Source organism: Embiotoca jacksoni, unplaced genomic scaffold (assembly GCF_022577435.1).
Source record: "Embiotoca jacksoni isolate LCO1_2020_lvr unplaced genomic scaffold, fEmbJac1.0.p SCAF_1, whole genome shotgun sequence".
Lineage (NCBI taxonomy): Eukaryota > Metazoa > Chordata > Actinopteri > Embiotocidae > Embiotoca > Embiotoca jacksoni.
This window is the reverse complement of record NW_027185229.1, coordinates 2843396-2868306: the sequence shown is the minus strand read 5'-3', so window position 1 is coordinate 2868306 and position 24911 is coordinate 2843396. Positions and strand designations below refer to the sequence as shown.

The 24911-nt window shown below is 43.0% G+C and overlaps 2 protein-coding genes across 5 annotated transcripts in view; one reads left to right on the top strand and one right to left on the bottom strand.

The window, feature by feature from the left end:
* Positions 1–15416, top strand: part of LOC138201866 (low-density lipoprotein receptor-related protein 1-like) — a 101506-nt gene extending 86090 nt beyond the window's left edge. For 2 of the 4 annotated variants that reach the window (XM_069155385.1, XM_069155377.1), the window contains exons 61-91: positions 779–984; positions 1116–1304; positions 1384–1532; positions 1645–1738; positions 1827–1943; positions 2033–2152; positions 3144–3266; positions 3591–3716; positions 3833–3949; positions 4653–4759; positions 4860–4992; positions 5530–5652; positions 5776–5898; positions 6030–6167; positions 6267–6404; positions 6620–6739; positions 7362–7633; positions 7748–7929; positions 8027–8133; positions 8555–8674; positions 8760–8936; positions 9072–9212; positions 9344–9517; positions 9634–9795; positions 10043–10226; positions 10321–10428; positions 10518–10591; positions 11035–11128; positions 11260–11298; positions 12032–12176; positions 13455–15416. In XM_069155385.1, coding sequence (XP_069011486.1) covers positions 779–984; positions 1116–1304; positions 1384–1532; positions 1645–1738; positions 1827–1943; positions 2033–2152; positions 3144–3266; positions 3591–3716; positions 3833–3949; positions 4653–4759; positions 4860–4992; positions 5530–5652; positions 5776–5898; positions 6030–6167; positions 6267–6404; positions 6620–6739; positions 7362–7633; positions 7748–7929; positions 8027–8133; positions 8555–8674; positions 8760–8936; positions 9072–9212; positions 9344–9517; positions 9634–9795; positions 10043–10226; positions 10321–10428; positions 10518–10591; positions 11035–11128; positions 11260–11298; positions 12032–12176; positions 13455–13595 — 4243 coding nt within the window. In that variant the 3' untranslated portion in view covers positions 13596–15416. The remainder of the gene's footprint in view (positions 1–778; positions 985–1115; positions 1305–1383; positions 1533–1644; positions 1739–1826; positions 1944–2032; positions 2153–3143; positions 3267–3590; positions 3717–3832; positions 3950–4652; positions 4760–4859; positions 4993–5529; positions 5653–5775; positions 5899–6029; positions 6168–6266; positions 6405–6619; positions 6740–7361; positions 7634–7747; positions 7930–8026; positions 8134–8554; positions 8675–8759; positions 8937–9071; positions 9213–9343; positions 9518–9633; positions 9796–10042; positions 10227–10320; positions 10429–10517; positions 10592–11034; positions 11129–11259; positions 11299–12031; positions 12177–13454) is intronic. The other 2 variants (XM_069155404.1, XM_069155394.1) reach the window with 1 other exon arrangement.
* A 3230-nt stretch (positions 15417–18646) lies between these two features.
* LOC138201855 (uncharacterized) lies at positions 18647–24527 on the bottom strand. The gene is made up of 6 exons (XM_069155364.1): positions 24448–24527; positions 24078–24196; positions 23918–23971; positions 19496–20680; positions 19183–19400; positions 18647–19089 (listed from the first exon to the last, which is right to left on the bottom strand). Exons 2-6 carry the CDS (start codon positions 24177–24179, stop codon positions 19020–19022), a joined length of 1629 nt encoding a protein of 542 aa, XP_069011465.1. The 5' UTR covers positions 24180–24196; positions 24448–24527; the 3' UTR covers positions 18647–19019.
* Between the last annotated feature and the right edge of the window lie 384 nt (positions 24528–24911).

Sequence of the window (24911 nt, the reverse complement as noted above, 5' to 3'; positions counted from 1 at the left end):
TGAGTTACACATGTTTTTGTGACCACTGGTCTGTGTGAAATCGACAAGGACGCGAGCAGTATAAACCATCAGTGACGTCACCTAGTTCGGAGCAGGAAGTGACCGTATTTGGATGAGCTGGGGTTGGATTTTACCTGACGATGCTACGTCCCGCCCACTGATAGCTGTAACCTGACTGTACCACAGGCCTGTCAATCAAACAGACATGCCCCAAAGACAGATCTTTCTGAATCTTATTTTCTAATTACATTTCATTTAGCTGATGCTTTTATCCAAAGTGACTTACAACACACTGATGGTTCACCATCGGAAGCAATTAGGGTTCAGTGTCTTGCTCAAGGACACTTAGGCATGCGGACAAGAGGAGCTGGGATTGAACCACCAACCTTCTGATTAGTGTGCAACCCACTCTACCGTCTGAGCCACAGCCTCCCGAGCCTCTAATGAATGAGGGATTATTTTAAGATGGACCTCCAGAAAACTAATAAGAAGGAGCGACTTCTAGAAAGAGCCGACCTCTAGTGGCACTCGGTGTTATTGCAGCTTAAGCTTTAAGAAGCTACGTCCACGTTCATATAAATTTTATGTGTCAAACTCAGGAAATTGGCAACAGCAACTCTTTTACTCTCTATAATAATACTTCCTTCTGCTTCATGCACATCACGGTTAGAAAGTCACTGTTTTAGTCGACGACCACTAGACGTGTGACACCGAGTGGATGTTTAACTGATCTGATAATGATAAATAAACCCGGACTAATACAGAACATCCCTGGCAGGTACTTGTACTGGTCTGACTGGGGCGACAACCCGCACATCGGGAGGATCGGGATGGACGGCACCAACCGGAGCGTCATCGTGGAGGATAAGATCACGTGGCCCAACGGCCTGACGCTGGACTTCATTAACGACCGCATCTACTGGGCCGATGCCCGCGAGGACTACATCGCGTTTGCCAGCCTGGACGGAACCAACAGACACACAGGTGACACACACACACACACACACACACACACACACACACACACACACACACATACACATATCAGAGAGTCTTCGAGCCCTTTTCCCGTTGTTGTTGCTGATGTGTTTCTTTCTGTGTTTGCACCCTTGTAGTTCTGACTCAGGATATCCCCCACATCTTTGCCATGACTCTGTTCGAGGAGTACATCTACTGGACAGACTGGGAGACGAAGTCCATCAACAGAGCTCACAAGACGCTGGGGATCAACAAGACCATGCTGATCAGCACCCTGCACCGACCAATGGACCTCCACATCTACCACCCGTACCGCCAGCCTGAAGGTAGAGTCCTTCACAGCATGGCAATCTCCATCTACGCCGGATTTAAACCTAATTCATTTTCATTTCTTGTTTTCTACAGTGGCAGGCCACCCATGTCAGGACGACAACGGAGGCTGCAGTAACCTGTGTTTGCTCTCACCTGGCGGGGGCTACAAGTGTGCCTGCCCCAGTAACTTTTACCTGGGAGCCGACGGCAAACAGTGCCTGTCCAACTGCACGGCCAGTCAGGTGACCCAGCCTCAGACTTTTTTTTTTTTTTTCAATATATAAATATATGTCTGCCTGTATTAACTCATTATCACACTGCAGAAATAACCCATTTCCTCCTCTGCGTCTTCAGTTTGTTTGCAAAAACGACAAGTGCATCCCGTTCTGGTGGAAGTGCGACACCGAGGACGACTGTGGGGACCGATCGGACGAGCCGGCAGACTGCCGTGAGTCACCGAAGCAGCTCAGGCTGAGTTTATTAATGTTGCTTTGTAATGTTTTAGTAATGTGCTGCGTGTTCCTCCCTGCATGCAGCTGAGTTCAAGTGCAGACCGGGTCAGTTCCAGTGCGGCACCGGCATCTGCACCAACCCGGCCTACATCTGTGACGGAGACAACGACTGCCAGGACAACTCCGACGAAGCCAACTGCGGTACAAACACCCACTTATACTTCCAGATTTTTTATTTAGAAATGTTAAGAAGTCACTTTACTTACCGTTTATTCGTGTTTATTTTTCAGACATCCACGTGTGCCTCCCGAGTCAGTTTAAATGTTCCCACCCGAGCCGCTGCATCCCGGGAATCTTCCGCTGCAATGGGCAGGACAACTGTGGAGAAGGAGAGGATGAGAAGGACTGTCGTAAGTCAACTTCTTCCCTTCAGCTCTGCTTTTTTGTTGTTGTTGTTGTTTTTACTCTGCTAGTTTCCCCGTTTATCTGAACAACACCTCGTTGTTACACAATTCCACTTATTGCAACTTCTTTATCAGGGCTGAAGTCTGTTTTTGGTGTCTCCAGTTTATTCATCCACTTCCAGGTTTAAACATGCAGTCATTTGTTCATCCTCCTGAGGTTCTCTCTGGCGATGACATCAAAAATAATCCAGGAAAAAGTCCACCTGTCTGTCATCAAATTAAACGTTGTACATTTTACGGTCAAAACCTATTTTTGTCCGCTGTCTTCCAAAAAGTAATCCAACAACTCACTTCCTTCTCATCCCGCTCACGTGGCTCCATTAATGTGTGGTGATTACATGTGCTCACTAAAAATCACATTTTAAACTTATTCTGACAAATGTAGAAAACAATGAACGTAGATAGCGTTCTTATTTTTAAGGATAATTCAACATACAAACTGGTTTAGAGCCAGATTTCTCTTCCTCCTTGCGGCCTGAAGTTTGTCCCCAGAGGATGAACCCTCCTGTTAGCCGTGACCTTTGGACCTTTTTTCCCCATTGCGTCACACAGGCCACAGTTTCCACTCACACATACTGTACCTCCACATCTAATGAGCTGACAGCAAACTGCTGAACACTTTGATGCTCCCCAGAAGATCTGTGTCCAGGGTGACCTTTCTTTCAGCAACGCCCAGATGCCAAAATGTTGCGTAATCTAATTGCCGTGACATTTGCCGAGCACATTCATTCTCCACAAAGGGGAGATTACATGAACTCTTCAGTTGCACCAATTTGGGGTCAAAATTTACATTTTAACACTTTTAAATGCAAAGTTACAGTATACGAATATTTGTACAATGAAAATTGCAGTTTCAGAGGGAAAGAAGAAAAACCTGACGGTTATAAAGTTTGTCTGTTTTTAGAGTAAATGCTCTCATCTGTGTGTTATCATGCAGCGGAAGTCACGTGCGCCCCGAACCAGTTCCAGTGTGCGATCACTAAGCGCTGCATCCCCCGGGTGTGGGTGTGCGACAGAGACAATGACTGCGTGGACGGATCCGATGAGCCTGCCAACTGCAGTAAGACGAGGCTTTTCATGACTGCGCAAAACAACACCTCTGCACACGAAGAAGAAAAGTCTCCTCCGCAGCATGAACGCAGTTCTGTAATCAAAATCTGACCAATCACAGTGACGGGAAACTGAGAATGTCTGTTTGGTGCTCTTCCTCTGGCTTTTACAGGTTAAAAAGGACATTTTAAACTTCCGAGCTGGCTGCAGACGAGAGATGACTTTTTTTTTTCACTGCAATGAATTTTTCATCATCAAATAAAAACAGAACGATCTGTTTATTGTGTTAGAGAGTGAGTAAGTCTGTGTTTAAGATGTGTGATCCCTGTTGCAGCTCAGATGACGTGCGGCGTGGACGAGTTCCGCTGCAAGGACTCGGGCCGCTGCATCCCGGCGCGCTGGAAGTGTGACGGAGAGGACGACTGCGGAGACGCTTCGGACGAACCCAAGGAGGAGTGCGGTAAGGACGGAGCCATAGAGGAGGAGGAGGAGGAGGAGGAGGAGGAGGAGGAGGTGGAGGTTGAGGTGGGAGTCAGGGCAGCAAAGCTCGTACTGAACACGCCTGTCTGTGCACAGACGAGCGCACGTGTGAGCCGTACCAGTTCCGCTGCAAGAACAACCGCTGCGTGCCGGGCCGCTGGCAGTGCGACTACGACAACGACTGCGGGGACAACTCGGACGAAGACAAGTGTGGTAGGTCGTCCCCCCTCCCCCCCATCACACACACACACACACACACACACACACACACACACACACACACACACACACACGCCCCCCCTCCAGCTGGGTTCCTCTGTCTGCTCACACACCCGCGGTCACTCACTGTGATTTCTGATATCGTATCGTCTCTTTCATAAGTAGGCGCTTCACGTGCAGCGGCGGTAAGCAGCGTCACCTCTCGCCGTGTGCTCGTCTTGTTATATTTAGTCGACTACACGCATGGTTTAGATTTGATTTCCTTTTAGTTGAGTGCTTCTGTTGCCATTTGCACATCTCACGTCATCTCATGTCTGTTTTGCATTTCACACTGGCCTGTTGCTGTGAGCCAGAGGTAGGTGCTGCCACAGTTTAAAGATCCACCCGGTCCTTTGTGTGCTCCCAGCTTTGTTCTACCAGCTTTTCCCTTCTTCTTCTTTTTTTAATCCCATTAGCTCCTGTAGCTCCTCCACTACACAGTGTACCATCCCCACCTCTGAGTCACCCCTGTGATATATCAGTCTGTTTTCTTCGTGTTCGTCTGGCTCTCATCAGATCTGCTCTTTTTTATAGTCTGCTCCACTCCCGCCTCTTCTCTTCTAGTTTCCTTTCCTTTACGCCTCTCCTCGCTCCCTGCCTCTGTTCCCCCTTAATTATCCTCTCTCAGTCTTCTAAGCCCTCGTCTCTCTGTCCTCAGTGCCTCGCCAGTGCTCAGAGAGCGAGTTTTCATGCGCAAACGGCCGCTGCATCGCCGGCCGTTGGAAGTGCGACGGCGACCACGACTGCGCCGACGGTTCCGATGAGGTATCGCTCGCATGAGCTTTTCCCTGCCGGTTAACTTGTAATGCTTTGAAATCTGCCGCGTTGTAACAAAGGGACCTCTGGGGGTTTTTCTTAATTGCAGAATGGCTGTGATATGAGGTGTGACAGCGACCAGTTCCAATGCAAAAACGGCCACTGCATTCCCCTCCGCTGGCGCTGCGACGCCGACCCCGACTGCATGGATGGCAGCGACGAGGAGAGATGCGACAGTGGTGGTAAGAAGCTCGTAGACGTTTTCTCTTGGAAGTTTCATCAAACGTACGTGTTCCATTTTAAAAACTCTTTTCCAGACGGGAAAGTCGTGGGGATTTGATCATTTTTTTGGGCCAAATCATGGAATATCAGGGAATTTTGTTTGCATGTTTACATGTTTAGTTGCCATTTTTAAAAATGTAATATTTTCCATGCATGTAGCTATAACGTTAGTTAGCTAGTTATTGTGTATGTTTGCATTAGTGGTCACTGACAGAAATTATAAATGTAGTTTATTCGGCTGCGAGCTAATTTCTGTTATTGTCAGATCAATTATTTGACTGCAGCCATGAATTTCATTTCTTTTAATATCGACGTGACTGGAGCATGTTTTTAACAGAAATGTGGCTGTTTCCTGTGTTTCTGTTCATTATAGGTCATTAAGTTTCAGTTTTTTGTCAGTGAACATCGAGAAGTTTGACATTTGACTTGGAGTGTGAATCCTAAATATATAAAGCTGAAAGTGTCGACACTGTTATGTATTATCTGTACTGTCTCAGTGGGTAGACACTGTCCCCAGGACGAGTTCCAGTGCAACAACACCCTCTGTAAACCCCTCGGCTGGAAGTGTGACGGTGAGGACGACTGTGGAGACAACTCTGATGAGAACCCGGACGAGTGTGGTGAGAATCGCTTTCACTTCATTTCGCACACTTCAGGATTACAGACGTTGTCCTGCTCGTACTGACTCCTCTTCCTCCTCCTCCTCTTCCTCCTCCTCCTCCTCCTCTCTTCTGGTCCTTCAGTTAAATTCCAGTGTCCTCCCACGAGGCAGTTCCGTTGTCATAACGACCGTGTGTGTCTGCCACTGTCGAGACGCTGTGACGGTGAGAACAACTGCGGGGACAACAGCGACGAAGTCAGCTGCCGTGAGTTTGTTTACTCTCGTTGTCGTTGCGTGAACAAAGCAAGAACACAGTTTGCTTTAATTGCGATTGACTGTGGTGACTTTTGCGCATGGTAACCATGGTGATAACCTCTGTGTGACTCCTTCCGGAAGTGCCTCCGTCTACACCGGTCTGTCAGAAGGACGAGTTCCGCTGCTCCAGCAGGCGCTGCATCAGCTCCACTCTGCGCTGCAACTACTTCAACGACTGCGAGGACTTCGGCTCTGATGAAATCAGCTGCAACAAGAAAGGTGTGTTTTCTCCGCAGTGTGTGTGTTTGTCCTAACGACGGCATCCGCTCTGCGTGGGTTGTCGGTGTGACTGCGGGCTCCCCGTTTCACTTCCTGCAGACACGGTGCTGAACGACTGCCGCAGTAACCGGACGGTGTGTGGAGACGGAGACGAAGCTCACTGCGTGGTCAACGGCACCGACTCCTTCTGCTCCTGCAAACCCGGCTTCCAGTCCATCGGACACAACAGATGTGAAGGTGCAGGTTTTCTTTTCATCTGTCACATGTCACATTATGTTTCGGCCGCAAGCTGCTCTGAGACTTGAAACTGCTCGCCATCTGGCGCCATTTAGAGGAAGGGGCGGGGCATAACGAAATTTTAAAAATAAGGCGTCTGAGGAAGCTGCAGCTGTTCCTGAGTTTGTCATTTGAAACACGGAACATGTGTAACGTGGTCCTGGGATGTTTCACAGATAAGAACGAGTGCAAGCAGTTCGGAGTTTGTTCCCACATCTGCAACAACACGAAGGGTTCCTACAAGTGCAGCTGCCACAAGTACTTCACCAGGATCAACGACACCTGCAAGGCTGACAGTGAGTATCTAAAGTAACCAACGATCGTCAGCTTTTCACACTATTTTATATCTATGTGTGATACATTTTTCTTTCTCTTCTCCACTACAAGGATTTTTTTTTTTTAACTTTATTGAACAAGATATATATTGAATAATAAATAAAGATAAATGGACTTGGTACATAAATTCCATTGATGTAAAATTATCATCGAAAAATAGCCTTGGCATCAGCATACAGTTGGACAGTTCTGTTCCTCTTTTTAGTTTTAATAAGTTATTAAGAATCTTTACATATTCTTTAAATTCCACCAAAAATCCACTGAAGTTGGAGGAGATTTTTGTCATTCTTCATTTATGAGTGAAAAATGTGCCACAGAGGATCAGTAAGTTTACAATGAATTCAATATTTTAGATTTTTTTTGATGACGTCTTTACACTCCATTTTTATATTAACATTAATTTTACACATTATATAATCTTCCATTCGAGACCAAAAAGATAATAGAATGTGTACAAAGGTAAAATAAACGTATTAAAGATTCCGATTCATCAATGTCTAAAAATCTGGAAAAGTATATTCTCTACTACGATGATCCATTTGTCCTTTTCCCGCCGTGACATCACTTCCTGTTCATCCCCAGCTCAAAGGCAGGTGCTCTACATCGCCGATGACAACGAAATCCGCAGCCTGGACCCCTCCATGCTGAACTGGCGCTACGAGCAGATCTTCCAGGGTGACGCCAACGTGCGCATCGACGCCATGGACCTGCACGTGAAGACGAACCGCATTTACTGGACCAACTGGCACACGGGGCGCATTTCCTCCTACGATTTACCTTCTTCCTCCTCGTCCCTCAACAACAACAACAACCGGGACCGACGCCAGAGCGACTCCCGGGTCATCAACCTGGAGGTACGTGCTTATTATCTGCGCTGTCGCGGTTTGTTTGTTTGTAAATGATGAAGGTGAAACACGCGTGTCCAGTTCTGGAGGTGTTTGCTGCAGTTGTTCTGCCTCTGCGTTCAGATTCCCGACCTGAAGATGCCTCGTGGCATCGCTGTGGACTGGGTGGCGGGGAACTTGTACTGGACCGACTCCGGCAGGGACGTCATCGAGGTGGCCCAGATAAGCGGAGGACGCCACCGTAAAACTCTGATCTCCGGCATGATCGACGAGCCTCACGCCATCGTAGTCGACCCCCAGAGAGGGTGAGTGGCTCTGGGGACAAAACACCAGCTACAATAATGCAAATTAATATTTAATTGTTGTAACGGCAGTGATGAATGAAGCTTTTACTTTCATTAGGAAAATGTACTGGGCAGATTGGGGCAACCACCCCAAGATTGAAACCGCTGGTATGGACGGAACCATGAGAGAGACGCTGGTCGAAGAAAACATCCAATGGCCAACTGGTAAAACACACAAAGCACTTCTCCTCACTGATCCGGGGCCGTATTCACAAACATCCTTACAATCCTCTCGGAGAGCTCCTAACTGAACCGCAACATTTTTAGTGAGGAGTCTGAATTTAGGAAACGTCTCAGAGCTACTTTAAGGAAAGAACAGTGACTTCCGGTGGAAATTACATGAACTGCAGCCCAGTTTGAGGTTGTAAAAGCGTTGTAATTGTTCATGTGATGTTTCTGAACATCTCGGTGCTGTGATCAGTTTTATTTCAGATCCTGAAGCTACGAACACTTTTATATACATTCAACAGATTTCGGTCACTAAGAGTAACTTTTAGACCCAGTAAGCTTCATTAATACGGCCTCTGATCTGCAGTAAATATAAAGTGTGGGTATTCATTGATAAAACTGCGTTCTCTTCCTTCAGGTCTGGCGGTGGACTACTTCAACGAGCGCCTGTTCTGGGCTGATGCGAAACTCTCCCTGATCTGCAGTGTGAGGCTGAATGGCAGCGACGCAGTTGTGGCCATAAACACCCTTAAAAACAGTTGAGTGTCACGAAATCGCACTGGTGGCGTCATCCACCCTTTAAATCCGCTGGAGTCCTAAACGTGTCGTTGTTTTCTACACAGAGCTCCGTCACCCCTTCAGCATCGACGTCTTTGAGGACTACATCTACGGCGTCACCTACGTCAACAACTACGTTTTCCGAGTGAATAAGTTCGGCAAAGGTCCCATTGAGAACCTGACGACTGGAATGAACCATGCCACCGACATAGTGTTGTACCACCGCTACAAACAGCCTGACGGTGAGTGAAAAAAAGAGGACAAAAAGTTGGAAGCAGCAGCAGCAGGGCTCAATAAAACAGAATCTCAGAGGAGAAGGGACGGGAGGTACTTTTCAACTTTTTTAAATCCTGCTTCCCTCCCCGTCTTTCTGTCAGTGACTAACCCCTGCGACAAGAAGAAGTGTGAATGGCTGTGTCTGCTGAGCCCCAGCGGGCCGGTCTGCACGTGTCCCAACGGACGCACGCTGGACAACGGCACATGTGTGGAGCTGCCGACTCCCACGTCCTCCCCCATCTGTGAGTGAGCAGATGGACAGAAGCTCACACACACACACACACACACACACACACACACACACACACACACACACACACAGACACAGAGTCATTTAAATGACTGTGTGACGCGAGGTTTGTGTCACTTGCAGCTCCTCCCAGCGGTCCCTGCCTGGTCCAGTGTTTGAACGGCGGCAGCTGTTTCCTAAACGCCTACAAACAGCCCAAGTGTCGCTGCCAGCCGAATTATGGAGGCGATCGATGTGAGATTGATCAGTGCCGGGACTACTGTAAGAACGGAGGCACATGCACACCTTCCCGCACAGGTGAGACACGGGACATTTTAAAGACGGGTTAAAAATTAAAAAAAAAAAAGGCTTCGTCGGCCATCTTTAAAGTCTATAGTCGCCCAGTAATATGACACACAACGTTCCTCCCACAGGCTCTCCTACCTGTCGATGCCCGACTGGCTTCACGGGGCCGAACTGTAACCTGCACACCTGTAAGGATTACTGCAGGAACGGAGGCAACTGCACCGTCAGCGTGGGAAACCAGCCGACCTGCCGCTGCCCGAACAACTTCCTCGGCAACCAGTGCCAGTATCGTGAGTGTCGCCACCGCCTGTCTGACAACTTCAAAACTGGTTCAATCCTTTTGCTGACCAATTAGGAGCCGCGGTCACAGTAGCCGGCATAGATTGTGATGTGGCTGGTAAGGCGTGCACTTACAGGTTGTTTTTGTGTGTGTGTGTGTGTGTGTGTGTGTGTGTGTGTGTGTGTGTGTGTGTGTGTGTGTGTGTGTGTGTGTGTGTGCGCGTGTGTGTGTGCGTGTGTGTGCGTGTGTGTGAGCAGGAAGCTGTGAAAGCTACTGCCTGAACAAAGGTACGTGTCTGCAGAGTGAAAATGGCTCCAAACAGTGCCGCTGTCTGCCCCAGTTCATGGGCAGCCTGTGTGAGGTTGACAAGTGTCACTACTGTCGAGACGGCGAGTGCATTCCCAACAACGGCTTTACGACCACGGGGGAATTCTCCTGTCGGTGAGAGCGCACGTCGTTTACTCCCTTGTAACACGCGGTAGCAGCAGTTTCATCTCTGTCGTTGCAACTCACAATTTATTTTGTTGTCCGTTAGCTGCACAAACGGACAAATCCAGCCGAGCTGTTACTCGTGCGATACGAACGAGTACTGTGCAAACGGCCAGTGCTCCGTGAACCCCATCACTCGCCTTCCAGAGTGCAGGTGAGGAAGCAGACGGTGTTCATCCATATTTGTTCTCATTCATCCTGGATATCTCTCTCGTATTAATGCATCGTGTTTTCTCTCCTCAGGTGTTCACCTGGGTGGGCGGGGCATCGCTGTGAGGCTGTGGCCAACAGTAATGAACGCTCAAGTTCAGGAGGACGTAAGTCGACACCTCTGCAATGACATTAATAAACGGCTCCTCCAGGAAAATCGTGATCTTGCGATCGCAAATAATGAACGCAAATTCAAGCAAACGCCGCAACATTTGCATGAGCTTGCAATTTCTTTAAATTCACATGATTTTTCCGCAAAAATTGTCGTCAACGGAAGTATGACAGCATAAAGTAAACAAAACTTGATTTATCAACAAAGATCACTCCTCATTTACAATCAGAAAGGCTCTGCTCCTGTTTTCATCACCAAATAAAACTCACCAAACCGGAAAAAGAGAAAAAAACGGAAGTCGGAAATCCAGGAGCGACTGAATAACAGGAGATCAGAGTTTCATATAATTACACTGACTTTTATAGTTCTTCATGCACCAGCCTTATGTTTATATATGTATATATATATATGTGTGTGTGTGTGTGTGTGTGTGTGCAGGCACGGCCTCCATAGTGATCCCGGTGCTGCTGCTGTTGCTGCTGGTTCTGCTGGCTGCCGGAGCTTTGTTCTGGTACAGAAGACGGATGAGAGGGTGAGTGTAACTTTCTAACATTTAAAACACGAGACCCTCTGGTTTGTTCCTTTTCTCTTGCATCCCTCTTTCCTTTCTGCGGTCTGCACTTGTACTCTCCTCCCTGTAATGGCGTCTCTTCTGCTCCTCAGGTCTAGCCGGCCCGGCAAAACCGGCTCCAGACGCTTGCGGTAACGGTTGCCAGGGTTACACTTTGCCCTCCATAACCGCTTTCACTTGTGCATTCTGACGCGCTCTCTTTCTCCCAACCATAAGTCCTGGTTGCTGTGCAGTGTTTGGTCCTGTGGTGAATGTCCAGCCATTTTTCTCTGGTGTTCATGGGAGCTGCAGGCCGTCGCGCTCCTGCAGCATCCCGTCCTGTTCAGTTTCCCCCTGCAGAGCTGCAACCAGGGCAGATCTATTGAAGAGATGCATTGAATAGATCTGTCTATGAACCGGTGCCGTAGATCCCCTCATACTGTTGTCCATCATATTGTGCCATATCGTACTGTGTTGTGGTCCGTACTGTGGTTTTGCCTCTCATTGTGAGAGATGGAGAATCCAACAGCATTCTTCCAAGCTCAGATTGGAAAATGCTACTTGAAAAATCCAGCATTTACTCCCACGTAGATACGGATGATGCAGATGTTTTAAGGCATGTTTTAGAGGATCGATGTGGGTTTATTGTGGTACACTCAGAGTCCTGTATCCAGGCCCACCGGGTCTGGATCTGCCCTGGGCTCCATGAATGCTGGGTTTGTGTTGGTGCCTGTGTTGTGGCTTTAGCCTGGAGGTGGTGAGAGTCGTGCAACGCCTCTTTCCTCCCTTCGTGATGTGGCTGTGTCCTTGCTTGTGCTGTTCAGGCTCCTCTAATCTTGAATAAGAGATGAAGGTATGACTGAGTCCCTTAATATTTTTGTTTAGGGCCAAGGGCTTCCAGCACCAAAGGATGACCAACGGGGCCATGAATGTTGAAATTGGAAACCCTGCTTACAAGATCTACGAGGGCGAGCCTGACGACGACGCCGGAGAGCTGCTAGACGCCGACTTCACGCTGGACCCAGACAAGGTAGAGAAAAACACCAAGCGCGTATCTAACAGTCCCTCCAGGATCTCGCCGTTTTTGGAGTTTCTTTACTGTTGCGATTCACTAGCTAGGACCCCGCCTCGGCTGGGGGCGAACCTTCATTGATTGGGGGAGATTAAGCCGGGGTGAGAGTTTCGCGGTTTGGGGGAAGGCTTAGTGGAGGAGCCACTGCGGCTCCCGGGCCTTGCAGATCCCCGAGATCTCCATGTGGGACGGAAGGATAAAGGCTATGAAACATGATAACCATAAGTGAAACGGTTTAACAAGAGGGAGGGAGGGCGGGATGCGGAAAACGTGAACGGGCCGAGGTTTGGAGTGAGTGGATATTTATAGGAGTGTGGCCGGAAGTGGGGGAGTGGTTGAGGCGTGGTCCTGCTCCTGAAATTCAGCTAAAACTTTATCTCCAATAAAATATTTTAGATTTTGCGGTGGATTTTCCCCAAAATTGGTGATTTTTTTTTTGTTGTTGTTGTTTTTTTGCGTAAAATTCAGACAGAATTTTTTTTTTTTTTTTTTTTTTTTTTTTTTTTTAAGCTCTACCTGATAAAGGAATAAATATGTAATCACTTCTTGTGATAATAATCATGCTGCATATCACAGAAATATTTTAGTTCTAATCTTTTTATTTATTTATTTATTGAACTTGGAGAACCATGATGCTCAAAGTTACAAATAAAATCATAAAAGTGACGTATCTTTCAGTCTGTGACTAATATAAAAACAACGACTACCTCAGCTGTCAGAATAAGAGCTTTACATGATGTTTAATTTATGTTCATTCAACACAGACTGTATGCACAAAGACAAAGTGCAGTCTCTTACAACTTGATGTGTGTATGAACCAATTATAGCATACGGTAATATGTAATCATTTCCTTTGATAATACGCATTTAATTATAAAAGTTTTAAGGTGAAGACCACATTTCCCGTAAACGCCGTCACTCACATTTTTTCCGCTTATTGCGGGTTTCCTCCGGTTCACAGAGTTTTATTTGGTGATGAGAAAACAGGAGTAGAGCCTTTCTGATTTGTAAATGAGGAGTTATTTTTTGTTGATAAAGCGACTTTTGTTTACTTTATGCTCTCATACTTTCAGCACATCTGCTGACGACGTTTTTTGCGGGGGGAAAAATTGCAAGCTTGCCTTAATTCGTGTTAATTATTGCCATGGCAATAATTTCCTGGAAGGACTGACTTAAACACACCCGTACTGTGACCTCCTACAAATGATTTAATGGATGACTTTTATCTCCCTCCAGCCAACCAACTTCACCAACCCGGTATATGCCACTCTGTACATGGGAGCTCACAACAGTCGCAACTCTCTGGCCAGCACAGACGAGAAGAAGGAGTTGCTATCACGTGGAGACGAGGAGCCCCTTGTGGACCCGCTGGCATAGACTGTCCCTTGGCCTGGATCATGCTACTCCAAACACACCCCTCTTCTTGCCTTTTAAAGAAAAACTCAACTTCAAAAAATACAAAAAAAAAATCGATAAAAAGCGTGTGAGAAAATCGATAAAAAGTGTGAACACTGTATAAAATGTACAAAAATGAAGGACTACTTTTGTATGTGATTGCAGTATTATATTTTGTTCTTTTGAGATTCCTCTGGTCAAAAACGAATAACATTTTCTATGAGAGATTTTTAATTTACACTTTGTCCCTTACCCTTTACCTAAATAGCCACTACCTCTGTGCAAAAATGAAATGGAAACAAGAAAATCAGAAGAAAAGATGCTATCATTGGAGCAATTTTAATTTTTTTATTTTTGTATGAATTGTATAGAAAAGAAAAAAACATTGTTCCATTTCACCAGTGCCAACTGTTTGTTGTTTGTGTTGACTTTGAGCGGGAAAGGCTAAACTCGAAGTTTTTCTAAATCGGTACATATGTTGTCTTGCTGGGTTTCCCGGCGGGACTGTGCGAGACAGATTTTGTGATAGCACCGTTTGTGTATAGCACATGTAAAATGTCAATACCAGATGGCAACTACAGTATTTCCACATGATTTTTTTCTCAGAGAACAATGCTCATGAAATGATTGTGTTGTCTTCCTTGCACAGAATATCACATTTTCCTGCGGGCTTTATATCGTGAGATGGACGGCAGACGTGTTTGTTTGTATCACGTCGTGTAACAGCTGGAGCTCGTGTGTCGCTGAGGTTGAGAGGACGAGAGGCATATTGGTGTGTGATTGTGGAGTTGGAGAAGGAGGAAGTTGGTTATGGGTTATACATTCCAGGCACAGTGGTGGATGGAGATTACAGGTTCGAGGCGATCGTTTTGAAGGCTGAGAGCCTTCAGTGACGGGCAGTTGGCCCCGCCCACAGCCGGTTCAATATGGGAGGGAAGTGGATACAAGACCTTGATGGGTAGTGTCATGTCTGCACTATTTAGCTGTTTGTCACAAGGGTCTTCCTCCAGAGGGGAAAGGGAGGCTGCGTGTTTGGTAAAATGTAAAGAAGGAAAAGATTCCGAAGGATCTTTTTGTTTGTCTTTTACTCCTCCAGTCCATTTTTTTGTTTTTGTTTTTGTTTTTGTAAAGACCAGATGACATCTGTCTGGCTTTGTGAGTAAAAAAAAGTTTATCTTTCTGCCTTTAGAGGATCAAAGTCTGTACGTTCACAGTTTTGTAACGACTCAGTCTTAAGTGCATTATGTTCATTTTGGTCTTTAGCGTTTCTGTGTTCTTCTCCAGCTCTTTCTGATCTCCTGTTCTCCTCTGTGCCCTGCTGCTGCTAACGCTACCATTCTGGTCGCTCTGACACGTCCTTACGCTCAGCCTCTGTCCCGAAATGCTGCTTCTGTCAGAAATGTGTCAGCCATATCTAAATGCATGTGAAAAGTAACACAAGTCTTCAATGTAACTACAATAACAAGTTTTTTTTATTTTTTTTATTTTGCTTACCTGTCAGCGAGTGTTATTTTATGCTGTTGTATATGTTTTGTCTTTAATTGAGAGAAGTACAATCATTTTACCTAAAGAACATTTTTGCAAAATCATACGAGCATTTTCAGAATTGCTTTTTGATTAGTCCTTGTTGGTTTTTTTTGTTTTTTAAATGAAAGATGACACATAGCTTTTATAGTACACGATGCATGGAGGCTCAGACTTTCTTCTGGAAAGAGAATAATGTTTAATTTTTGCTGGAGTACTTTACAAACTAAATAACAGATATTGTTATAAATAAAATTTTAAAAATTGTACAGAAAACAAGCCACCGTGTTGTGTGTTTTGTTTTCAGCGTGGGTCTCCAACCAAGTAGCTCACCACCTTTTTCGGAGTGGATTGAACAATATGCAGAATACTGAGCTAGAAACAAACGGCTGCTCATGAATGAGCTAAATAACATAAATACAATATTTTCAGATGGAACGCAACAGAGGGGGCGGAGCTAAAAAGAGTTATCACTAATACTGCAGCTCAGCTACATGCTGCGACTTTTCAAATTAAAAGCTCTCCAGTTTGTTTTTGTTTTTTTACCTTCAGTGATACATCTGCACTTATTAATTCAGCTAGGATCACTTCTCCTCCTCAGTTCAATCAAAAATCTAAATACTGTTCTGTATTTCCAATTAGGATCAAATAATACTGCTTGAAAATTCATGATTTTGATATTTTTTTCAATATTTGCCAAGTGAATGAGTTGCATTCTCATGAAAGAGTTGTATTTGCACAATATATACAACTTTCTGCACATTTCATGCTGCTACATTAAATTATATCCAGACGTCTCCATAAGTATTAACCAAGGATTTTAAACCAAATCAATGCTTCACAAAAGATCATTTTTACAATGAAAATGAATCTCATCCACCATGTAAGTAATTCGGTTCATGAAGCCTAATGTTGATACACACTCCTCTCTTGAGCGTCGAGTTGAGATGATAGTCCATCTCAAGATTCAAAATAACCGAAGAGAAAACTTTATTTAGAACTCCACATAGATAAAGTCAAAAATATGACGATTAATGATTTGTAGAAATTATATTCATTTTTTACTTACAAGACTTATAAGGTTACTGTATTAATGTGTCAATGTACATGGGCTTAAATTGATTTTAAAACAGCCACTTAAAATATATATTTGTAAATAAATAGCTCATAAAGCACACTGAAAGTAAACATTGATAAACTAATACATATTCAACATTTATATACCATATATACATGTATAAATCTATTTACATATATATTTAATATATATAAATGTTGAATGTGTATTAGTTTATTAGAATAAACTACACAATGATATCTTTTAAAATTTTGGATCACACGCTATATCATTTTAAGACATTTTTGTTGACATATTCTAGGATACAAAATTTTATGACATTTTGGATGACGCACAATAGAATGAATTTTTTTATATATATTTTGGAAAATATTCTAAAGTATAACAGTTTTTTCATATTTTGGACAACATACTATAATGACTTTTTTTTTTTCCATATTTTGGTCAACATGCTACATAGTAGGACCTTTTTTTTTTTTTGACATTTTGGCGTCCAAAACGTGAAAAAAAGTCATACTATAGCATGTCGTCCAAAATGTTTTAAATAGTCATAATATAGCATGTCGTCCAAAAAGTGATAAAAAAAAAAAAGACTCATACTATAGCATGTCGTCCAAAATATGAAAAAATAGCCATACTTTGGACGACATTAAAGAAGTATGACTTTTCTGTGCTATTTCTGACGACATGCTATAAGTATGAGTTCCGTTGAAGTTATGGAAGCCAACACAATAGTGCAGTTGTCAGTGTTGTCATCTCAGTCTAAAAATCCTGGGTTCGATTCCCGCCTGGGACTTTCTATGCGGAATTTGCATGTTCCTGCAAAACAAATAACCTAAAAGTAAAGTTTGTCTTCCATAATATGGATAACTAACTTATGCATGTAGTCCATAATGTAAAACATTACATTCAAGCAAGAACATGCAATCCTCCACACTAAGGTCCAGACCCCCTATTGAACCCAGAAGTTCCTGATTGTGAGATGACAACGCTGGCTTGGAACTGCACCATTTTGCTGCCTTTACTGCATGCTTGTCTGACTTGTCTGACTTTTAAACGTGTTATGGAAGAGTGATCAACGGTGTAGCGGTTGGCATTGTTGCCTTTCAGTCAGAAGGTTCCAGGTTTGAGACTCGCCCTGGAAAGAATAACATCTTAGATGGAAAGCCACGTTGAGGGCAAGAATTGAACCTGGAACCTTCTGACTGGGAGGCACCAACACTGCACCACTGTATCGTCTTCCATAAAATGTTTAAAAGTCATATAAGTTATATAAATCAGACAAACATGCAATAAAGGCAGCACAACTTTGCAGTTCCTGGCATTGTCATCTCACAATCAGGAAGTACTCGGTTCGATCAGGGGCTTGGAACTCTGTCTGTGGAGCATGTTCTTGCTTGGAGCGTGACTTTGTCACATTTATGACTACATACATGATGTAATGTTTTACATTATGGACTACATGCATAAGTTAGTTATCCATATTATGGAAGACAAACTTTACTTTTAGGTTATTAGTTTTGCAGGAACATGCAAATTCCACATAGAAAGTCCCAGGCAGAGATCGAACCCCGGACCTTTAGACTATGAGACGACAAAGCTGAGAACTGCACTATTGTGTTGCCTTCCATAACTTCAACGGAAGTCATACTTATAGCATGTCGTCAGAAATATGACAAAAAAGTCATACTTCTTTAATGTCATCCAAAAAGTGATTAAAAAAAAGTCATACTATAGCGTGTCGTCCAAAAAGTGAAAAAGTCATACTATACATGTTGAAATTATGAAAAAAAAAGTCTGTTTGCCCTTTGACCCCACTGTAATTATGACAAAGTTAACATATGTAAAATAGCATAAAATGATAAATCCAAAAGGTCAAAGGTCACCTCGGCTGTAACATCGTCACATATTACAACGTTTTCTGTCAATTATTCAGCACCATAACTGAGTGACTACCATTGGCGGTCAATGAACATGATATGACATGAGGCACGTTAGTGCCAAGGTAACGCCTTCGAGAATTCTACAGAGGGAGTTATGTAAAATCCCGTAAAATAAATTGTGCAAAGTTTGCTCATAAACCGTGTGCACAACGAAATTACATGCTGATGACCCCTCAGGCTCAGATAGCAACTGATCGCCCTCTGGTGGATGAAGTGGCGTACAGCGTGTCAACGTTTTACCCAAAGAACTTTTTTGCTAAATCACACGAGCATTTCTTTCCAAACTAAATGACAGAATGTATTATCAGACTTTCTTCTGGAAAGAGAATAATGTTATATTTTTGCTGGAGTACTTTACCAACTAAATAACAGATTATGTTGTGAATACATTTTTACAAATTGTACAGAAAACAAGTCGCTGTGTTGTGTTTTGTTTACAACTTGTCCTGATAAAGGAAGGAAATACTGTGATGAGTCAGCGTGGGTTCATTTCATCCTTTTATTAGGCAAACAGGAAATCTAATTATCTGTGCTGTGACATTTACAATGGTGATTACATTCATATGCAAATTTTCATTTTCTACCAGTACATGTTTAAAACCTTTAACAATCAAGAAAGACCAAAGGAAATCCTTCATTAATTAATGCTTAACATGTGAAGAAAATACTTGTTGCAAACAATAAAGTCTTAAGCTGGAAATGTTTCCCAGGGCACCTCAAAGCAACCTTTACTGATCATATGAAACATTAGAAGAGAAGAGAAAGCAAAACATGTGAATTCCAGTAATCGCTTGCTTCAAAGGAACATTTAACAGAAGGATTTTAATTTCTTAATTTCGTAAAATTAGATTGCAATTCATCTCACTCGATGCCTTTAGCCTTCAGCTCCTCCTTGACTATGCTCAGGTAGTCAGGGTCAGGATATCCATAACTGTAGAGACAGAATATGTAAAACGTTTCCACAGATATCAACATTGAAAAATAATTTAAAGTAAATCAGATGAAAGAGATTGAGCTACTGTACCTCTGCGGTCCTCCTGTCGTGCTCGTCTTGTGGTGAATATCATTCCAGGTCACCTGGTTCTCCATCGAAGTTGTTCTGGATGTCCCAACAGTGAAAATGAGCTTCTGGTCAAATGCTCTTTTCAACAGTTGCAGCACTTCTTTGCCCTTTCTGTTGTTTGGGAGATATGCTGTTCTTTTGATACCACCATAGAACTCTCCAGGTTTGGGATGTTTTTCCTGCAAAAGGAGAGTGAAAGGTAGATATTAATACATTCAAAATAAACAATGTGAAGGATTTTGTCAAATGAGCTTTTAGGCATTCAACTACCTACCGTTTGTTTTCCAGCTGGAATATGATAAGAGATCATTATGGTGCCACAGTCATTGTATCCTGGGAGATGGGAGTGTAGTATATCCCAGGTCATGTTTCCCTCTGGCTGGTCTCCCTCCATCTTACCAAAGACATGTTTGCAGACTGGACAGATGTGCCCTCTGACTTCCACAGCTCTTTGCAGGCATGACTCACAAAATTCATGTTTACAATGAGTCAGCTGTTTCTTATTGATAAATGGATCCATACATATAGGACACATTTTCTCTTCTTTGTCTCTGGCTGTTGCCCCCCCTCCCATGTTCAGCCCAGGTGCTGTTGGTTGATTCCACACAGCTCCATTGGAGGCCTCCTCCCACTGATGACCACCGGTCCAGGTGTTCTGTGAGCCACCGAGCCCGGTGGCACCACGGGGTTGGGGCAACTTCGGGGGTGACGTGGCAATCTTCTGGTACAAACGAAGAAGAGCTCTGACTGCATGGCTCACCATGGAGGGGTTTCCTACAGCTCCTTTGCAGAAAGCTTTGACATGAACTTTGCCTTGACTGGTACCTGATTCTTTAAAGTCCACATCAAACTCAGCTTTGATCTTTTCTACTTTCTCTTTAAAAGATGTGGTCATCAGCTTCCAGTAGCGCTTCTCAATGGTTAGTCCATCGACCAGATCGTATTTGATGGTCATGCCAATCTTGGACGAGGTGTCTTCGGATGTCCCCTCACGCACTTGGACAGAAGCATTTGTGTTTGTATTCTGTGTTGGAGATACAGACTTTACTGCATCTACACTCAACCTTGGCCCGCATACAATCATCTCTTCAGACGAGACAGTTACCAAAAGCTTGTTTGGTTTTCTCTGGATGATTTTCAGTGCAGCACTCCACTGATCTGGATCTACGTTCTTGAAGGGAATAGCTTCTCCACTGAATTCTGACAAACACTTTTGGACAACGTATGTGAACTCAGTGAAAGCTTTGTGCGGGGTTCCATCTTTCTGGTCTGCTTCGAACGTCACCTTCACGTCAGTGATCATTTTAACTCCATTTTCTTTCTTTATACGTTCAACTTCCTGCTTGTAGACGTTGTTCACATACCAGAAATGAACCAGTTGGACAAGACCAGAGTTGATCTCTTCCAGTTCTACTGTTGCACAAACTTTGCCACTCTGTTCATTAAGATGCACTTCTTCCTGGATAAAAATAGAGAAAAAATAAATTAATTCCAAAGCTTCATTTTGTATATTGTAATTATAGGTTTTAAGGAACAAGTAGTTCTGACGCAGAAATGTGATTGGTCAACTGTATATTTGGAACATTCTCAAATCAGCATAACAGCACACCCTGCTCATCACTAGAAAATATCACGCCACCATCTCAATGGGAATATTTAACTGGAATTGAATTTCATATAATATGCAATATAATGTTGTTTTTAATTGTTAAAGGCCTATTGAATGTGAAACATTTGGCAAAATCTGGTCTTTTTTGGAAAACTTTGTCGCTCCGGGCACCCGGACCATAACACCAGGGATAGTCGCGCACTTAAAATGATACAGTCATATGACAAAGTTAAAAAAAAAAAAAAAAAAAAAAAAAAACTTTTTTTTAAATTCTGTGGTGGATCAGGCTCTGAACACTTCAATGAGAGAGTGACGCAAGCATCATCTTTATCCTGCTGTGAAACATCGAGTTAGACACGCTAGCATATTACTGCGTAATCCTGAGATGTGCAGCTGAAAACATCTGCTTTGAAAATATGTATTTACTATAATTACAATTTTTTTTTAATATTGGCAAAACATAATAAAAAATGCTCTTATTAAAATAACTTTATTAGCTACTTTGTCATACTTTCAGATTTACAGCTGTGGCAGTGGAACTGATGACAAACTGCAGTAAATTAACATCAATTGTTTTAAAATGGAGGGTTGTTACCTGGTCACTACAAATTTCACTAATGAATCCAGTAACAGAACATTAATTCAATTCAATTCAACTTTATTTATATAGCGCTAAGTCACAACACAGGTTATTTCATGGCACTTAACACATTAAAGTCCTTACAGCAAGACTTTACAATATTATACAGAGAAACCCAACAATTCAACAATTCCCACATAAGCTAGGAGGGAAAAAAAAAAACCTCCTCTTTTAAGAGAGAAAAACCTCCAACAGAGGGAAGAAAAACTCCCTCTTAACAGGAAGAAACCTCCAACAGAACCAGGATCAGAGGTGGGCGGCCATCTGCCTCGACCGGTTGGGGTGAGAGGAGAGCAGAGAGAGAAAAGGACAGCATAGAGATAGAAGAGAAGAACTGTTGGTGGAGACGACAAGCGCAGAGCAGAGACATGCAGCTCCATGGCGGGACATCTGGAAAAGAAAGAAGAGAAACTACGCGAGCGAGGGAACTGAATGGAGACAACAGACAATAAGAAGAAACTATGAGAGAGAAAAGGATGGTGAGGTATGAGTCAGTTAAAGAGTAGGAGGAAAGAAAAGAAGCTCAGCATGTAACGAGGTCCCCCAGCAGCCTCGGCCTATAACAGCATAACTAAGGGTTGGTTCAGGTCTACCTGAGCCAGCCCTAACTATAGGCTTTATCAAGAAGGAACGTTTTGAGTCTAATCTTAAAGCTCGAGAGGGTTTCTGCCCCTCGAACACAAACTGGGAGCTGGTTCCACAGGGGAGGAGCCTGAAAACTGAAGCTCCGCCTCCCATTCTACTTCTGGAAACTCTGGGAACCACAAGCAGACAAGAGTACTGAGAGAGAAGTGCTCTGCTAGGATTATATGGTTCGATAAGATCTCTAAGATATGATGGAGCCTGGTCATGTAGAGCTTTATAAGTCATCAAGAGAATTTTAAATTCCATTCTTGATTTCACAGGAAGCCAATGAAGAGAAGCTAAAACTGGAGAAATATGATCTCTCTTGATAAATCCCGTCAGTACTCTTGCTGCAGCATTTTGGATCAGCTGCAAAGTTTTTAGGTTAGGTTAGGTTAGGTAGTTACTTTATTAATCCCCGAGGGGAAATTTTTAATGAGTAATTTGGACATCCTAACAACAAGGAATTACAATAATCTAGTCTAGAAGTAACAAACACATGAATGAGTTTTTCTGCGTCACGCTGAGGAAGGATTTTCCTGATTTTATTAATATTACGTAGATGAAAGAAGGCAGTTCTGGAGATTTGCTTAATATGGTGTCTAAAGGACAAATCCTCATCAAAGATGACTCCAAGGTTCCTCACAGTTTTGCTGGAGGCCAAGACAACATCATCTAGAGTAACTAAGTGATTACAGAAAGAGTTTCTGAGGTGTTTAGGACCAAGTACAATAACTTCTGTTTTGTCTGAATTTAGAAGCAGGAAGTTTTTGGTCATCCAGGCCCTTATGTCTTTTAGACATTCTTCAAGTTTTACGAACTGATTAGTTTCATCTGGTTTTATAGAAAGATATAGCTGAGTGTTATCTGCATAACAATGTAAATTGATGCAGTGCTTCCTGATGACATCTCCTAATGGAAGCATGTACAAAGTAAAAAGTATTGGGCCGAACACTGAGCCTTGTGGAACTCCATAACTAACTCTTGTTTGTCTGGAAGACTCATTATTGACATTGACAAACTGGAATCTATCTGATAAGTAGGATTTGAACCAGTCTAATCCAGTTCCTTTGATCCTCATAACGTCTTCTAATCTCTGTAATAAGATCGTATGATCAATCGTATCAAAAGCAGCGCTGAGGTCCAGAAGAACAAGTACAGAGACGAGTCCATTATCTGAGGTTAATAAAAGGTCGTTAGTAACTTTCACCAGAGCTGTTTCTGTGCTATGATGAACTCTAAAGCCTGACTGAAAATCTTCAAACAGATCATTCCTTTGTAAATAATCACAAAGTTGATTTGCAACAACTTTTTCAAGGATTTTAGAAATAAACGTCAAGTTGGAAATTGGTTTGTAGTTTCCTAAAACAGCTGATCAAGAGTCGGCTTTTTAAGTAAAGGTTTAATTACAGCCATTTTAAAAGCCTGCGGAACATAGCTGGTTACAATAGATAGGTTGATCTGATCTAATATGGAAGTATTAATTAAAGGGAAGACTTCCTTAAAAAGTTTAGTTGGGATGGGCTATAACAGACAGCTAGAGGATCCAGATGAAGAAATAATTCCAGTTAACTCAGACATTACACACTTTTTTATAATATAATATAATATAATATAATATAATATAATATAATATAATATAATATAATATGTCATATTTCCTCAGTCCCCAGAGAACAGAAACTCTAATCACAGCTGATCTTTACTTTCACTTTTAAATACGATTTATAGAAAACATGCAGGCCTGCTGAAACTCAGCCAGGATTTCCATCCGGTTGAAAATAGAATATTTCATTGAACACAAACACACTAATAATATTTACCTCGTCAGACATCTCAGGAGTTGTTGATTTTGGCGTGATGTCAGTCGCAGGACCCTGTAACGGCAAAATATGTTAATACAAAATACTTCGAAACAGTTTTTAAAAGTGCTCTTCCTACTGAAGACAGCCACTGTGAATATCTACAGTTTAATATTAATACCCAAGCTCCATTAGGAAAGCTCTTTGTTGCTGATCCGAGGTGCGTCGATGGTGGATCAACGTCCATGGCCGTGTCTTCGTCTGGGTCGACTCTGTGTGACATTTCGACAGTCTTCTTCCCTAAAAACACCACATTTATGACATGCACGATGGCAGCAGTGTTCGCGGTGGTCAAACCACCAAAAATAGTGACAGATTCTCGCAGCTCGACTCTACTTTCAGTTACGGCAGATTGATGCGCAGCTTTACACGATAAAACACCTTTTGCTTTTCTTGTGTCTTATATTTCTAACTGGGCCTTTTTAAGCAACGTGACGTCACAAGTTTTGTTACTATCTGAACATAAATACACTGCATCAATATGACCTTACCTGTTCTGAACACGTCTTCCTTAGAAATGAAAGTGAAAGCACTGCGGCTCTGAACGGGTTTCCTATCAGAGGTGTGTTCATACAGCTAACATGGCCGTGGAAACTAAACTCCTCCTTCAGTCTCAGAAAAGAACAAGTGTTGTGGATCATGAGGCTGAAAATAAAAGTGAGCTAAATGAGGTTCAGCTATCCTGAACATGTTGCTTTGGTATCAAAGACCAAATTTGCCAACATTATTTTCTTTATTTTTGTATGAATTGTATACAAAATAAAAAAAAAACATTGTTCCATTTCACCAATGCCAACTGTTTTTTTTTCCTTTGTGCTGACTGAGCAGGAAAGGACAAACGAAAAGCTCAAAACTTCCTTGTAATTCATCTGAGAATTGTTTTTTGATTAGTCCTTGTTTTTATAGTACGTGATGCATCGAGGCTCAGACTTTCTTCTGGAAAGAGAATAATGTT